The 18,468-nt window shown below is 37.8% G+C and overlaps 1 protein-coding gene across 1 annotated transcript in view; it reads right to left on the bottom strand.

Annotated features, from left to right (window-relative positions):
* Positions 1–18,468, bottom strand: part of LOC107588361 (short transient receptor potential channel 7-like) — a 58,774-nt gene that overhangs the window by 36,246 nt on the left and 4,060 nt on the right. Inside the window, exons 2-3 of the mRNA XM_016276435.1 lie at positions 16,646–17,068; positions 9,540–10,302 (exon numbers count right to left, since the gene is read on the bottom strand). Of these exons, the coding sequence (XP_016131921.1) occupies positions 9,540–10,302; positions 16,646–17,068 (1,186 nt within the window). The remainder of the gene's footprint in view (positions 1–9,539; positions 10,303–16,645; positions 17,069–18,468) is intronic.

Raw genomic sequence — 18,468 nt, 5'->3', positions numbered from 1 at the left:
AAAGGGGCTATGTATCGATACTCGAAACCACGATCAGCATTGCAGCGATTGGCTGGCGGCAAGACATCATATAATTTAAAAAGACACCTGACGAAAAACTTGACAAATTTTTTTTACTTTTATAAGGAAACAGCCAAGCGAAAAAAACTACATAAATGTTATAATAGATAAATGAAATGTGCACTGTTTTTATTTTATTTAAATTTTTACATGATTCCCAATTATTTATATTAGTGATTTCTAATATTTGTACAGGCTTTACATTTTTATTTCAATGTAGTAATTAGCAATTCATTAAATTTTATATTTGAACAGATTTGTTACTTGACAGATTTGTTACGTGACAGTCAAGCCACTCCCATAATATCTGTCAGCACTCAAATTAATGCACGACTCTACATGATCTGTATAGCATGTGTGTAAGACTCAAATACAATTATGAAGTAATAATTTTATTACGAATAAATCTTTCAGTGAGTAAAACTGGCTGTGTCTATGGTATTAAAGACTACACAACATTATTATATTATCTTTAATTTTTAAATGATTATTATTTTAAATGATTGTCTCTAGATTAGTAGGGTACTCTTGTAAGTAATAAAGTAGTGGTGTTGGCTGACAGATTTTAAGTATCAGTTCTGCTTAAAAAGATGCAATCTAATCCTGTTTATTAGAAGCCCGTTTCAATAAGGAGGTTCAACCAACTCTGAGTTAAAATTTGAACTCTGAGTTGACTTACTCTGAGATGAGAAACGGTTTTCGGTTTCAGAACAGCTGAATTGTGTTAGTTCAGTCAACTCTGAGTAGGTTGACTCTGAGTTTAGCGCGTGCACTGTGTCATGCGTGGTCCGGTCAATGGATATTAGTCACATATTGATCAATAATATAAAATATACAAGTGTGTGATTTATAATTAATAATTGACGTGAGTAGCAGCAAAAATATTTTGGGTGAGCTGTTCGGGGTCTCTGAGACCCCAGCTAGAACATGATCAAATGCAATAGAGGTGTGATGTGCATTCAGTTTCTGTCTGGTGTTGAGGTTATTCTAAACTATTCTACTGAATACCAAATAAGTGTACACACACACACACACACACACACACACACACAACAAAGTCAATGTAAAGTCAAACACAAGAGTCATTTTTTTCAAACCAGCTGTCCCGACCTTCCGATACTGCATGGCGTTCGAAGCTTCAAACGTCATCAATCACATGGTATTGTCATTTCGATATAAGCATCGGCACAGTGTGTGATACAATAGTGCTTTGAAAACTGCTTCGGAGCATCAGTATCAATCGTCCCATCACTACTCTCTTGTGGATTTATTAAAGACTATGTGCTTTGATCTTCATCTTCGTTGTGCGTTCATTCACTGTAGCGTGACAATATCACATTTAATTAATAATGATAATAAAAATAATATATTATTATATGAATTAATATATTTTTTAAATATTAATATTATTAAATATTAATATTTAAAACATACTTAATTATTTTAATAATATATTATTTATTATTATTAATTAAATTAGATAGATTATGCTTTATTATAAAATATTATCTATAATATTATGTTCACATATGAGCATAAAATATATGAAGAATATTTCATTCAAACTTATATATTATACAAATGCAATTTTATATATTATAATTACACATTACTTTCACTTATATATTAAGATAAAATATATGAAGAATAGATTTGTTGTGTTTTTGTCATTTTTTATAATTATCATTTTTAAAATATTTAGTACATCAAGTTAACTAAATGAATGTATGTTTGTTTGAGTGTGTGTGTGTGTATTTTTAAGTAATTGTTAAGCAATTTTAAGTAATTGTTTAGTTTGAATTAATTTTATTTAATGAAAACAGGAAATTTACAAATAAATACTAAAGATTAATGCAATGTATAATATTATATAATGTAAGTAAATAACTTTATATGTACAGTGGGTACGGAAAGTATTCAGACCCCCTTAAATTTTTCACTCTTTGTTATATTGCAGCCATTTGCTAAAATCATTTAAGTTAATTTTTTTTTCCTCATTAATGTACACACAGCACCCCATATTGACAGAAAAACACAGAATTGTTGACATTTTTGCAGATTTATTAAAAAAGAAAAACTGAAATATCACATGGTCCTAAGTATTCAGACCCTTTGCTCAGTATTTAGTAGAAGCACCCTTTTGATCTAATACAGCCATGAGTCTTTTTGGGAAAGATGCAACTGCAGTGGTGGTTGACTTTCTACAACTTTCTCCCATCTCCTGACTGCATCTCTGGAGCTCAGCCACAGTGATCTTTGGGTTCTTCTTTACCTCTCTCACCAAGGCTCTTCTCCCCCGATAGCTCAGTTTGGCCGGACGGCCAGCTCTAGGAAGGGTTCTGGTCGTCCCAAACGTCTTCCATTTAAGGATTATGGAGGCCACTGTGCTCTTAGGAACCTTAAGTGCAGCAGAATTTTTTTTGTAACCTTGGCCAGATCTGTGCTTTGCCACAATTCTGTCTCTGAGCTCTTCAGGCAGTTCCTTTGACTTTATGATTCTCATTTGCTCTGACATGCACTGTGAGCTGTAAGGTCTTATATAGACAGGTGTGTGGCTTTCCTAATCAAGTCCAATCAGTATAATCAAACACAGCTGGACTCAAATGAAGGTGTAGAACCATCTCAAGGATGATCAGAAGAAATGGACAGCCCCTGAGTTAAATATATGAGTGTCACAGCAAAGGGTCTGAATACTTAGGACCATGTGATATTTCAGTTTTTCTTTTTTAATAAATCTGCAAAAATGTCAACAATTCTGTGTTTTTCTGTCAATATGGGGTGCTGTGTGTACATTAATGAGGAAAAAAAATTAACTTAAATGATTTTAGCAAATGGCTGCAATATAACAAAGAGTGAAAAATTTAAGGGGGTCTGAATACTTTCCGTACCCACTGTATATAAAAAACACAAAGACAGATAAATCTTAGATCTGAAAATTATATATAGCCAAATTTGCATGTGATATTCATCATTGATATTCAGTCCATCTGAGGATGAAACTACAAAAACACTGAATCCAACACTGGACAAAACTACATTAAACATCTTTTCTACATGAATAGACCACATGCGGTGTAAAGCGCGCTGTCAGGTGGCTCTAGAGGAGGATTGATTCGGGCCAGAGACGGATCCGATCCCTGAGGAGTCCAGCAGGATTCGGCCGTCAGATGGATTAGACTCACACTCATTAGTGAGCAGTGTGTGCTGGGAAACAGATGCTGCTCTGCTGAACGTGTGGACTCTTTACTCAAACACTGGATGTGCAAATTAACATTCAAATACACACACACAGAGAGAGCCCTAGAGAGACGGGCTGTACTTAATTACACACACTCCTGTGTGAAGAACACTTTAATTTACAGTTGTGTAGTGGACGCACACGCCACCATCTGAGCCCTGACAAACACACACTTACACCTGCGCCTCACACACATCCAGTTCAGTTGTCTACATAGGGAACTACTTTCTAAGGAGCTGTTCATGTAAAACATGGAGTGCAAGAGACGCGACTTCCCCTAATGTATTTGATAAGTTGATACTTTTAATATGCATACAAATACAAAACACACACAGAGCTATTCTGTTTCTATCTCATCTTCTTTCTGCTGGCTTCTCATCTTCTCCAGGTCAGGACGTCCGTATGAAGTAAAAGCCATCGGCCCAAATATCAGACTCAAAGTACATTATCTGACTGTTTCCTGCTCCATTTCTCACAGACACACACGCTGTTATTCATTGCTCTCATACAGTGAGAGCTGATTGTATTGCCTGAAGATTCAGTGTTGCTGCTGCTCTAATGTAGTTTGGGAAGATGAGACGTGCTTGTGAAATATTCTCATTATTTATATTGAGTGTTTTTGTTGTCTTTCCTTACCTAACACCAAATGACTTTATACACAGATCTGTAAGTATTGTATGTGCTCCAATGAGTCTAAACAGGTAAAGTACACAAAACCTGTCAACATGTTCAACTACAGTAAGTATAAAGGAAGAAAAATTATTTTGGATGAAGAAAATTAGTCTCATTAAGATTTTTTTGGATTGCAGGAATATTTTAATATATTTCATATTTCTTCCCAAATTTCAATTTAAACTTAAAGGTCTAAAAAGTCTTTTTCTATTTGCAAAAATAATGTAAATATTATAATGGATTTAAAATAACATTCAAAAATGAAAAAATATCAACTTAAAATACTTTAAAAAAGTATATAATGAAAATAGTATATGTAGAATGTAATATATATATATATTTATTTATTTATGTAATATATTTATTTATGTAATATATTTATGTAATATATTTGTAATATATGAAAAATATAATTTAAAAATACAAACAAAATTGTTTTAAATATAATAAATGATACTTATATTATGTTTATAGCTGCTATGTTTATAGATATTAAAATATTTTATTTTCTTTTGTGACCTTGAAATATCTTAATTCACCCAAAGACTGTAAACCCGTTTACATTTAGCCAATATTCAAATCTTATTTAGGTGCGTTAGAGATGTTGGTCAGAGTTGCCATACCTTATAAAAAACACTCAATCACTAATTTTGAATATTCACCAGATGCAATGCCCCATAGTTGTGTCCATTGTTTCTACATTTTTCATGTACATGTTACAATGGCTTTCTTTCATGTTGTAGACCACGAAATAGCAACTGATTTACAATTGAGATACAGGTTTTCACAAAAACAAAATAAATTATAAAATGATAAACCTCACAATTGAGCGTTTAAACCAGGGGTGAGTCAGAAGTATAAATTATTATATTAATCGTAACGTAATAATGCGTGACAAAATATGCATGCCTCCAACAAAAAAAATCTCAAAACACCACACAACATGTCGTGAAAAACACACATACAGTAGTGCCTCAGGCCCTGCACATCTTGCTATATCTTCAACAGAAAGTTAATTTTAAGGTTTATCAGCACACTATTGTAATGAGAGTCGACATTATATGACCACCAACTGAAGCTTAAAAGAAACAGGACAACACCCAAAACACAGACTAAATCAACAACAGATTGACTTTTAAAGGGGTCATATGATGCATTTTCATGTTTTCCTTTTTCTTTAGTGTTATGTATCTGTTTGTGAGTGTATATGATCTGCAAAGTTACAAAGCTCAAAGTCTGCCACAAAAAAAAACCTAAACGAAACACGCCGAAAACACCTCGATTCAATCCCCCCTTTACGTTACTATGTGGGAATATTTGCATAATGCCGCACGTAATACGTAAAGAATGAAGGCAGGGTTTCAGGTAAGGCAGTAGTGCTGTTGCCGCCATATTGTGGAGACTCTGTGTGTTTCTATGCGAAAGCAAAATCACTTTATTTGACCTTCCAAAAAGTGAATACAATTAAGAAACAGTGGTTAAGATTTATTTGCAACACTGTTCCAGAACAGTGCAAACCAAATGCTTGAGTGTGTGCAGCTCATTTTACAGAGGACAGTTTCCTGAACCTGAGAGAGTACAAAGCAGCAGTGCACAAAGGCTGTTTGTAAAAAATGGGGCAATTTCAACTTTGCTATAGGCCAATTTGGTGCTTCTGAATCAGAGACTGTAAGTGTTTTATTATTTGCTATTGACTGTTTAAACGGTGACGTGTTGAGTAACGCACGTTGTTTCCGATCTATCGGTTTGGTCATCTGCATTCAGATTTATTTGACTCAGGCTTGCTATGGTAAAACTGACAACATTATTAACTGTCTTTATAATTGCTTTGGAAGCAAATGTTTGTGGTTATGGTAAGGGGCATTACATTTCCAACACACGCTTGAGATGTTTGGCCAATCACAACGCACTGGGTCAGCTGACCAATGTAACTATTCAGAAGGAGAGGCTTTGTAGAAATTGATGCGTTTTAGACTGGGCATAGAGGAGCTATAATAATGTACCGAATGTGAAAAATAATGTGTTTTTTGAACATTAAAGCATGCTCAGGGGCGGATTTAGTGAATTGGGGGCTCCAGGCAAAATACAGGAATGGGGCCCTATACATTTGCACACATTTTCCTAGATCAACCTTGAGGTTCCTTTGTTGTTGTGATGCTTGCTGCTGCACAATGGTGCCCCATAGTTGTGTCCATTGTTTCTACATTTTTCATGTACATGTTATAATGGCTTTCTTTCATGTTGTAGACCACGAAATAGCAACTGATTTACAATTGAGATACAGGTTTTCACAAAAACAAAATAAATTATAAAATGATAAACCTCACAATTGAGCGTTTAAACCTGGGGTGAGTCAGAAGTATAAATTATTATATTAATATGTGGGTGGATTTTCGCATTGGTCTGAACAAAAACTACAGACTGGATTATTGAAAATGAGCATTCATTCTCTGCCAGAAGGAGGCGCTTTTGGAACGTCAGAAATATAGAATGAGAAAAGTGTGAAAAAATATAGCCAATATTAACGAGGAAAGTCCACTGATGAGTTACCAGCGTAAGCCTGTGTGCAAAGGCTGTCTAATTCTAAACTTTAAAAATACATGTATTTTTAGTTATTTTAACTACAAATTTAAGTACAACTGAAAAAAAAATGAAAAGGCAATTATACATTTACACACCTAAGGATTATAACAACCAAAAAAGTAACTGCGTATGTATCCTCTACTTGGTTCCTTCTCATTAATGAGTAAGCGGCATTTAAAACAATTATAAACATATAATACACACTGTTTCTCAATATTTAATTACAGCTTCAGATGCATAATATTTTAATCTCCTTAAAGCAGGATACACAAAAAGCACGTTCAACTCGGACGGTTGTCGTGGTAATAAACACCGTAATCAGCAACCGTTTGCGTGTCAGCGCTTAATGCGCATCTCCTATGAAAAGCATTTTAGGGGGCCCTTGACTTTTGGGGGCCCAAGGTGGTCGCCTATCTTTGCCTAATGGGTAAGTCCGCTCCTGAGCATGCTAACATATTCTATCACACCCGATACACAAAATAATGATCTTTGAAAATAGCATCATATGAGCCCTTTAACAAAAGAAAACAGACCTTCTGGAGTGAAGCAATCAGAGTCCTGACCTCAAACCCGCTGAGATGCTGTGATATCACCTTAAGAGAGCAATTCACACCAGATATATCAAGAAAACCACTAAAATGAAACCACTTTGGTGCTAAATTCCTCCCGACCATGTGCAGGTCTGATGCACAATTACAGGAAACCCTGTGTGGAGGTTATTGCTTCCAAGAGTAGCACAGAATCACTAACAGCAATTACAAATAAGAAAAAAAATCAAATTAAATCACATCAAATTAAATCAAGATACATTTACTTTACATTAAAATATATAAAAAAAATTTAAACAAGAATAAAAATATCTGCCAATGGGGTCAGAAAAATAATCATGTTTTCCCTTTGAATTAAGTTTATTTTTCTAAACCCACTTACAGATTTTTTTAAGCATAAACTCATTTCTTTCTGATACATTTTTCATAATATCTTATGTCATTTTGATTCTCAAGTAAATGTATCTTGATTTAAGAATTTTTATATACTGTATAAGACAAAAATACTACTTAAGAAAATATTTTTTGCAGTGTCCCTGATTTTTATTAATTTGTTGTAAAATGTAACTGTTATCACCAGGGTTTGAAATTAACACCCATCAACCCGCCAAATGTGGGTAAAAATCAGCTGTGGTGGGTAACGCTGTCAAATCACTAGCCAATTTGGTGGGTAACTTTTCGTAAATTATGTTCACGCATTAATTTCTTGGGGAAGTTCATGCAGGTCAAATCTGTGCAGGTTTAGCACAAATACTGAACTCGTGAGACATCATGACATTATTGAGTATATTGCAAAAGCTAAACAAAACACACGCGACGTGATGAAGTCTGGTTAGACCAGAGGTGCCCAAACTCGGTCCTGGAGGGCCGGTGTCCTGCAGAGTTTAGCTCCAACTTGCCTTAACACACCTGCTGGGAAGTTTCTAATATGCCTAGTAAGAGCTTGATTAGCTGGTTCAGGTGTGTGTAATTGGGGTTCAAGCTCAACTCTGCAGGACACCGGCCCTCCAGGACCGAGTTTGGGCACCCCTGGGTTAGACCAACACAGGATTTAGTGCGCGTGCGCTTTTAGAGTGGTTCTTTCACTGCATGATTCAGTCTATTAATATGCATTAAGAATGATCACATAATTCAAGATAAGGAGGCAGAAAATGAATATATTTATATCAATTCATATACTTAATCAATATCACACAAAGAGTGCCGTGTTTTCTTAAAAAATCAGCATGGTTACAAATGTGATATTTATTTTATACAACAGTTCAATAAACAATAATTTAATATCAAGAGACTTACGTTTTAGACACCATATTGGCTGTTTTTATGCTATTTCTGTGCTATTTCGCCAATAAAAAAAAAACATTCCAAACACAGTCACGGTACTGTTCTGCGTCTCTGAGCAACATGACTTTGTTTTGTTTCTGAATGAATCAACCGTGTAAATGATTTGGTCAATGACTCACTTAACAGTGACTTGCTGCCACCTACTGGCGGTTTTAATTTCAATTTAATATCTTTTCATTTTTTAAATAATTTCAAATATCAGTATTAAGCATTTCATGTTTTAAATATCAAAACATTATTTATGCATTTGTAACTGCAGTTTAAAGCATTCCTTGTCCCTCTAAGCTGCATTAACGTGTAAATACATCTAAAAGCCACTTCATATGCAACTTCTGCAGATTAATTTTATTGATACTGATTTAATTTGTTTAGTACCCGCCTAAATGTATTGTTATTATAATTGACTGATTAAATGTAAGAATTTGATGTCACTTTTAGAAAAAAATGCTTTATAAAGGTAAGAATGCCCATAAAAGTTAAAAATCAATTTAAATTGATTGGAAAAGCTTAATTTCTATCACTGCTGTGAACTGACCCGCACACAGAATATGAAGAATATCAAAAACTTTATGAGTCAGCTGTCCACGGTAGTCCTTAAGATATCAGCACAATAACACACTCAGCAAAATATTGTCTAATTACCTTTATCGATAAAATCACAGAAAATATTGAGAATTTTTTGTCAATATCGCACACCCCTAGTACTGAGTACAGTCGCTTTGTCATGCCCAGTGTAGACGGCCTCAAACTGTTGGTGTATTTCTGTTTTTTTTGTTTTGGCTAGTAGAAGTTATAAATGGCCGGTAACTTAAAAATTTAGTAGCCAAATTGGCTGGTGAGTGAAAAAGTTAATTTCAATCCCTGGTTATCACCCAGCTTTTTATATGAATTAGATATACAAGTACGTCCAACTGTATCTGCATAAATGCAGTATATATGTGTATGGCAATATGTACTATATAACAAATATTAACTGCTTGACTGCTTCTATTGTTACAAAATGTAAAATATTTCAGCGTCCCGGTCAATGTGTATTGTTAAAAAAATGCAAAATTTTTACTTCAATATATGATACATTTTTGTTTGTTTCTTACCTTAAACTCTGTCTCTATGTTGGCAAGTCGTGCGAGTTCGTTGCTGAGCTCTAGTGCGGTCAGTACGGGATCTTCACTGGACAGTGACAGGTAGGCGGCGCTAGCGAGCCCTTTGTACGCATTCATGCGTGATCTGGAGTGACTGAACGAGTCGCGTCTCTGTTTCTCTGTGCACTCGCAGCACTTGCAGAAGTAGTCATGTGGCCGCTCGATCCTGGCGCCCTTCATCAGCAGGATGTGTACGATCTCGTACTCCTGACAGTGTGCGGCCAGAATCACCGGCGTCACGTCATGCGAAAACCGCGTCCCATCCTCGTCGTAAGCATAAAAGTCGTCATCCCTCAGTTCCTGCTCCAGCGGGCTCAAAGTCAGTCTCAGACCGCCTGCGAATGCCGGATGAGCCAAAATGGCCTCCACGATTCGCACGTAACCTTTGCTGATCGCCAAAAGAAGTGCGTCGCCAATGCGTGCCATCCCGTCCTTCTTTAGCAAGAGCTCTGTGACCTCCAGGTGCTCGTTGCCGACTGCTAACTGCAGCGTGTTTTGCCCCATGTAGTCCACGCAGTTGAAGTTAAGCGTTTTGGACTCATCCAGCATTTTGCGGACGACAGGAATGTTACCGTACTCTGCTGCATCAAGGAAACGCTCCTCCTCCGCTGTGAGGCTGGTGCCGCGTTCGTTGAACATGTAGGCAGGGCCTCGGATGGCCTGCCGACGGCCCTTCTCTCGCAGGGTGGTGTGCCTGCGATGCATGACCTCTGACCTGAGAGAAAACAAAAACAAAAATTGTTGAATAAAGTTATTTTTTGTTTTTTTTTGTGAACAAAAAGTATTCTCTTAGCTTCATAACATGGACTATTTTAACGATGTCTTTAATACCTTTCTGGGCCTGTCAGTTGCGTTGCAGTCTATGGGAGGGACAGAAAGCTCTCCGATTTCATCAAAAATATCTTAATTTGTGTTCCGAAGATGAACGAAGGTCTTACGGGTTTGCAACGACATGAGTGTGAGTAATTAAAGACAGAAGTTTAATTTTGGGGTGAACTATCTCTTTAACAGAAGTAAAACAGAGCATAAATAATATTTCAGTTCATTGCTAAGGTAAAATTTCAAATTTTCATTTAGTTTAAGTTGAAGTACTAAAATTACTAAAACTAAAACTGAAATAAAACAAAAAAAATACTATATAGACAATAATAATAATAATAATAACAATAATATTTAAAGCAATTACTAAAACCTCAAAATATTAATAAATACCATGTTCATAATGATACAAAAATAACATTGATTTTAACAACATCTCATTTAGTTTAAGTTGAAGTACTAAAATTACTAAAACTAAAACTGAAATAAAATGAAAAAAATACTATATAGACAATAATAATAATAACAATAATATTTAAAGCAATTACTAAAACCTCAAAATATTAATAAATACCATGTTCATAATGATACAAAAATAACATTGATTTTAACAACATGAAGAAAACGTCACAAACTAGCTGTAAAAGGTTGCTTCAAAATAGCTTAAATGAGTGTGTTTAATTCAACTAGTCTAATCTGTTCTGCTCACTGCACAGCACAAGATTCAGTCCATAACTGTTTGTCAATAGACTGACGGTCTAAAATAGCCAATCACAGCTCTCCTTTTAGAAGTTGCTAAATTGGCCTTTCACGCCACATGAGACTGTCTGACCTCTGATTGGCCCAATAATCAATGACATCAGAGATCAGCTCGGGGCTGCAGCGCTTTCAATGGATCTCACACAGACAGACACGTGATGTTCAACAGTAGGAGAAAAAGCTAAGAAATTGCCACAATTTCAACACACACATTTCAATTTTTGTCATTTCCAGATAAGAGTCTGTGTGATAGTCTGATTTTCCATCATAAAGCACAAGAGGGTGAATATATCACACTTCAAAAATGACATGATTGTAGGATGCAAATTTGTTTGTAAAATCATATCAATTTTAGCCCTCTTGATCACAGTCTTGTCTAAAATTGCACACATATGTTTCAGGAGAAAATGTACTCAGAAGCAACTAGTTTTACACTCACAAACTGGTTATACAGCATAAAAACATAGATGCACTCACGCACACATGAAACATACATGTGCAGTGAGCAGATCATTATGTCATCTGGTGAATGCTGTGCTGCTTTGAACATTTAATTTCCAAATGCTGTCAAACTCTCTGTGAGCGAGATATTTCATACTGCAGCAAATCACGAGAGTCACAATCTGCTATAAAACAAAAACACTCTCAGCTTTTACACACACACAAACCCAGAGAGAGAATCCAAAGTTTTCCGGCTAGACCCACCAATGCAGCATATGTTGTTTAATTAGTGGTGTTTGTTAAGTCAAGCATAACGATTGCTGTTGCTCATATTTATGTTTATGATTTGATCAGACCTCTAACACTAAGTATGAAAGTCCAGTGTGTGCATCATGTGATGTTGAGGAGAGTGTGCTGGTGCTTCACTAAGTGATCAGACCCACAATTTTCACCTGCTGGAGCAGAAAACAGGTGATCCTACAGACTAACATTGAAAGACCTAAGACACATTTACAGACCAGAAGATCACAGAGACATGAGGATGCAGGACTACTGAAGACCAGAGAGGAAGAACACACCAAGCAACCACTCCGACCACCTTAGCAACCATTTAAGAATAACGTCCTTGCAACCACCCTGAATACTCTAGCAACCACTTACAGTAGGAATTGCCTTGCAACATTCTGGCAACCATCCTGAACACCCTAATATCACATAAGAATGCCCTAGCAACACTCTAACAACCACCAAAGTGTGTCCCAGCAACGCCCTAGTAGCCGCCCTGAACACCCTAGCAATCACTTAGGAATGTCCTAGAAACACCCAAACAACCACCTAAGAGTGTCCTAGCAATCCCCTAGCAACTGCCCTGAACACCCTAGCAATCACTTAGGAATGCCCTAGCAACACCCTAACAACCACTTAAGAAGGCCCTAGCAAGTCAAATAACCACTTAAGAATGCCCTAGCAATACTCTAACAACCACCTAAGAGTGTCCCTGCAACGCCCTAGTAACCCCCCCCCCCTCCCCCTCCGAACACCCTAGCAATCACTTAGGAATGCCCTAGCAACGTCCTGGGATCCACTTTGGACACGCTAGCAACAACCTGAGAATGCCCTAGCAACACCCTAGCAACCACCTAAGAATGCCTTAGCAACACCTTAACCACCATTTAAGAATGCCCTAGCAACACTCTAACAACCACTTAAGAATGCCTTAGCAACACCTTAGCAACCACCTGAGAATGCCCTAACCACCACATAAGAGTGTCCCAGCAGCACCCTAGTAACCACCCTGAACACCCTAGCAATCACTTAGGAATGCCCTAGCAACATCCTAACAACCACTTAAGAATGCCCTTGCAACACCTTAACCACCACTTAAGAATGCCCTAGCAACACTCTAACCACCACCTAAGAATGCCCTAGCAACACCCTAACAACCACTTAAGAATGCCCTAGCAACACTCTAACAACCACTTAAGAATGCCCTCGCAACCTACGAGTGTCCCAGCAATGCCCTAGTAACCACCCCGAACACCCTAGCAATCACTTAGGATTGCCCTAGCAACGTCCTGGGATCCACTCTGGACACCCTAGCAACTACCTGAGAATTCCCTAGCAATCACCTAAGAATACCTTAGCAACACCCTAACCACCACTTAAGAATACCCTAGCAACACCCTAACCACCACCTAAGAATGCCCTAGCAACCCCCTAACAACCACTTAAGAATGCCCTAGCACAGGGGTAGGCAAGTTCGGTCCTAGAGAGCCGCAGTCCTGCAAAGTTCAGCTCCAACCCTGAAAACAAAACTCACCTGCCTATAGGCTTAGTAATCCTGAAGACATTGATTAGCTTGTTCATGTGTGTTTGATTAGGGTTGGAGCTGAACTCTGCTGGACTGCGGCTCTCTAGGACCGAACTTGCCTACCCCTGCCCTAGCAACATTATAAAAACCACTTAAGAATGCCCTAGCAACACCTTAGCAACCACCTGAGAATGCCATAACAACCACATAAGAGTGTCCCAGCAGCACCCTAGTAACACCCTAACAATCACTTAGGAATGCCCTAGCAACATCCCAACAACCACTTAAGAATGCCCTAGCAACACACTAGCAACCACCTAAGAATGTCCCAACACTCAAACAATAATCTCTTAGCAACGCCCTGGAAACTAACTAGCAATACTCTAGCAACAGCTTGGCAACCACCCACAATTTCTTGAGAAAAAGTAAAAGTGAGTAGTTTTGCAGTGATGTTCAGTCAGTCAGGTGGGCCAGCGGTCACCAGATACTCTGCTCCTCAGAGACCAATAAAAGTGTGACGTGATAAAGAGAGCGGAAAGAAGATGACACAGCGCTCTGACACTTCAAACACACACAAGAGCGGCTGAAAATGGAAGCCATTCAAACAGTGCGACTTCCCTGAGGGACATGAAGGAGAGAGAGAGAGAGCCCTGCTGCGCACAGTGTGTGTGTGAGGCCATCAAGATCCTCCAGATACGTCTGTCACTCTCACACACACCCTTACAGGTGCGCAAACTGCATGTGTTTGCATAAAGTCTGTGTCTGATTAAATGTGACCGATATCTGTGGCACCAGCTCTATCAACAAAAACGAAGTTGCATAAATAACTAGATTTTTACTTTTTCTGAGGAAAATGTAAGCATTGTTTAACTTTTATGTTGTCCGTGCAATACTTGATTCATTCTATAAACCAATGTCAAAAAAAAATCACCTTGTGTCACTTTGTTGCTAGGGTGTTCTGGGTGGTTGCTAGGTGGTGATTTACTGACTCCAGAGCCCAACTCCAAGTCTATATGATATTCTGGTCTCTAGATACACAAAAATAAAGGTGCTTCACGATGCCATAGAAGAACCTTTTTGTCTAAATGGTTCCAGAAAGAACCTTTCTGTTTTACAAAAGGTTCTTTGTGGCGAAAGAAAGTTCTTCAGATTATAAAAAGGTAAGAAAGAGATGGTTCTTTAAAGAACCTTTGACTGAATGGTTCTTTGTGGAACCAAAAATGGTTCTTCTATGGCATCGCTGTGAAGAACCTTTATTTTTAAGTGTACAGTAGGTCTTTCTACACAGATATGATGCGATGCATTATGCCAGGGTTTCCCAAACGGGGGTTTGTAAGCTAATGAAAAGCTAATAATTAATTATATCAAATGTAAAATTTTAAGAAACAAATGCGATATAGCTTAGTGGGATTATCAAATCAAAGGCTGAGATTAATTAAAGAACTGTACACTGTAAAAAATAATCCGTAAAATTTACGGTAAAAATTTGGCAGCTGTGGTATGCGATATAGCTTAGTGGGATTATCAAATCAAAGGCTGAGATTAATTAAAGAACTGTAACATGAAAAAAAAACGTAAGGATTTGAAACATTAGCTTTTGATCGTGAAAGTGAAGAATTTCAGACAAATATTAGTATTGTAACTTGTAAAATAAATACTACCGTAAAATTAATGTCCAATACATGTAATGTCCAATACAGTTTTTCACTGTATATAGTAGGGGAATTTACCGTTAACCATTTAACAGGATTTTACTGTAGCATTTTTACAGTCTTTTAATGTTAAATTCAAGGTCATTTTTTACAGTGTATAACATGAAAAAAAAAAACGTAAGGATTTGAAACATTAGCTTTTGATCATGAAAGTGAAGAATTTCAGACAAATATTAGTATTGTAACTTGTAAAATATCAGAATGGGTTTGTAGTTGGGCGTGGCTTATTCAAGCCAGTCTGAAATGTGGGGCGGAGCAATTATCATAAATGAGTGAGCATTTATAAAAGAAAACTGCATGACCTTCTCCTGGCTAAGTTTCACATAAAATAGTGTGAGTGTTATGAACCGTATTTTAAGACATTTTGTAACACTCTCTGTGTCTGAATAAACAAAAGTGAGGAAAATACTTTCATTTTTAGCCTTCCTATGTTATTTACTTCTGATATACTACTACTACTACTACTACTACTACTAATAATAATAATAATGTATATTATTTATATTTTACTATATAAAATAATAAATCTTGTAATTTATATTATTATTAATTTCTACTTTTAATTATTATTTATTCATTAATTTATTTATATTTGTTCACTATTTTTAGCAGAATAAAAAAATATTCAGTCTGCCATTGTTCTCCCAAACTCACTATATCATGTGGGGGGGGTCTCTCCTCAACCACCACCAGTGTGCAGCATCCACTTGGATGATGCGACGGCAGCCACAGGACAACGGCGCCAGTGCGCTCACCACACACCAGCTACAGGTGGAGAGGAGAGAAAGTCATAGAGCCAATCAAGTGGATGGGGATTATTAGGAGGCCATGATTGACAAGGCCCATGGGGGCAATTTGGCCAGGACAACTAACTTCTTTTATGACTAACTTCTGTCATAACACCTTAAAAATCAGACCACTAATTCTAACAAAATGATCAGTCAGATAATAGTTAGGCCTACTACTGTCAAAAAATAAAACTTAAATTAAAAATAAAACGCGCGCCACACCTTGTGCTTCAAAACGCCACTCACACGATAAAAACTGAGCTGCTAATGACCAAAAACCTCAAAAAGTAACTTTAAATCATTTTTAAATCCATTAATAACGTTAACGAGACATTATAAATTAATAGACAACAATTTATTATTATTAAATTAGGATAACTCGAATTAAAAACTAAATGATTAATAGGCTAATAAAAAATAGCCTAATAAATAAATAAAGACAGAAGGGCAAATGACAGAATAAACCTATATAAATCTAGGCTATATCTAAATTCACTGTAAAAGTATAAATAGGCTGTCCTTACACTAAAGACCCATTTTACCTCATTCGATCCTTAAAATGACTTTGGAAGTTTGGATATTGATTCGGTCATACTAAATTTGGACTTGAATAAACCAGTTAACGGAATGATAGGTTACGTTACCACATGAAGCACAGTTTTAGGGCTACCTGACAAACATTTCACACTTCACAGTGATCTCGTTATAAGATCTGAAGGTTGGACTCACGTGTCCGGTGGAGCGCAGCTGTGCGGGGTCTCGATCAACTCCTCCGGGCTGCACGTCTCATGATCGGCTCTGTGTGGCGAGCGCCGCCGCTGTCCGCGGTTCTGGAGACCGTCGCGCACCGGAGACGCGGCGCAGCATCGCCCTAGACGCGCCGGCGAGCGCCCGATCAAGTCCAGCGGATCGCTGGGAAACGCGTCTCTGGGTCGCGAGTCGGTGCGTGGAAGTGGCGCAGATGCCCGCCGCTTCAGGGGTCTCGGCGGCTGAGGGAGACGAGTCTGACCGGCAGGAGCGGGAGAAGAGGAGGAGGAGGGCGGGGAGGGGGAGGAAGAGGAGGCACGGATCCCCTCGCCTTCGTCAGACATCGGGAGAGCTCGTGCTCCGCATCTGGTGAAGGAAAGGGCTTCTTGAAACTGAGACGCGCAACTTCAGCAACAAGTGGGAGCAGAGTTTTGACCTCAAAACACACCCAGTGACACACACACACACACACACACACTCAAACACCTCAAATGAGAGCTTGAAACACTACATAGACACAATACATTGTGTGGATTGAAACACTACAGACACAAGTATATGCCTGATGAACATTTATCCGTCATCCGTATGACTTTCTTTCTTCTGTGGAACACAAAAGGAGATGTAGCGAAGAATGTATGAGCTGCTCTTTTCCACACAATTAAACTGAAAAAAAGAAGCTTTTCCTTGAAAGTCTTACTTGACAGTCACCACTAGTCACTTTTATTGTATGCAAAAGAGGTAATCACATTCTGAACGTCTTCTGAAGTGTTTTGTCATTGAAATGAACTGGTTTTATGATGTTAAAAGAATGTTAAAATTCACTCAAATTTTTTTTTTTTTTAATTTGCTCAAAATGTACCCTCAAACCATCCAAGATGTAGACGAGTTTGTTTCTTCATGGGAACAGATTTGGAGAAATGTAGCATTACATCACTTGCTCAGCAATAGATCCTTTGCAGTGAATGGGTGCCGTCGGAATGAGAGTCCAAACAGCTGATAAAAACATCACAATAATCCACAAGTAATCCACACCACTGCAGTCCATCAGTTAAAGGGGTTATATGATGCGATTTCAATTTTGTTGAAAGCCTGGAGCTGATTTGTGCTGGTCGCTGAGGAAATACATCAACTTTGTGCTGTGGATCGCCGGATCAGCTTTCACCGTGGACGAAGCGGAGTCCAGCCCGGGGTCGTCACATGTGGTTGCCACAAGCCCGCCGGCCGCTCCTTTGTCGAATCCGCTGGCCGCGCCGTTTTCTAGCCCGTCGTGTGTGATGCTGTGTGTTTTGTTGTGAAAGCGAAACTACTTTGTTTGGTCTTCCAAAAGAGGACACAACTAGAAATCAGTGGTTAAGTTGTATTTACAACACTGTTCCAGAACAGTTCAAACCAAATATTCAAATGTGTGCAGCGCATTTTGTGGAGGATGAGGACTGTTTCCTGTGAAAGTAGCCTACAATGCCAATGTGTCTGTTTCTATAAAGTGGGGCAGTTCCAACTTTGCAAGGACAGTCTGGCGCTTCTGACTCACAGCCTGTAAGTATGTTTTTTATATTTAAAGAATTTATAATGGGTTTTATTGTTTTTGTCTTGTTGCGCCGGGACACAGGCATCTGTGGTAGGGACACAGGTACATGGTAGGGGTGTAACATTTCAGTCACATGCTTGAGGTATTCGGCCAATCACAATGCACTTGGATAGCTGGCCAATCAGAGCACACCTCACTTTTCAGACCGATGAGCTTTGTAAAAATCGACGTGTTTCAGAAAGGCGGGGCATAGAGGAGAAACAATAATGTACAG

The sequence above is a fragment of the Sinocyclocheilus grahami genome, unplaced genomic scaffold (assembly GCF_001515645.1).
Source record: "Sinocyclocheilus grahami isolate Dianchi unplaced genomic scaffold, SAMN03320097.WGS_v1.1 scaffold102.1, whole genome shotgun sequence".
Taxonomy (NCBI): domain Eukaryota; kingdom Metazoa; phylum Chordata; class Actinopteri; order Cypriniformes; family Cyprinidae; genus Sinocyclocheilus; species Sinocyclocheilus grahami.
The sequence above is the reverse complement of the archived record's forward strand: the minus strand, read 5'-3'. Positions and strand labels throughout refer to the sequence as shown.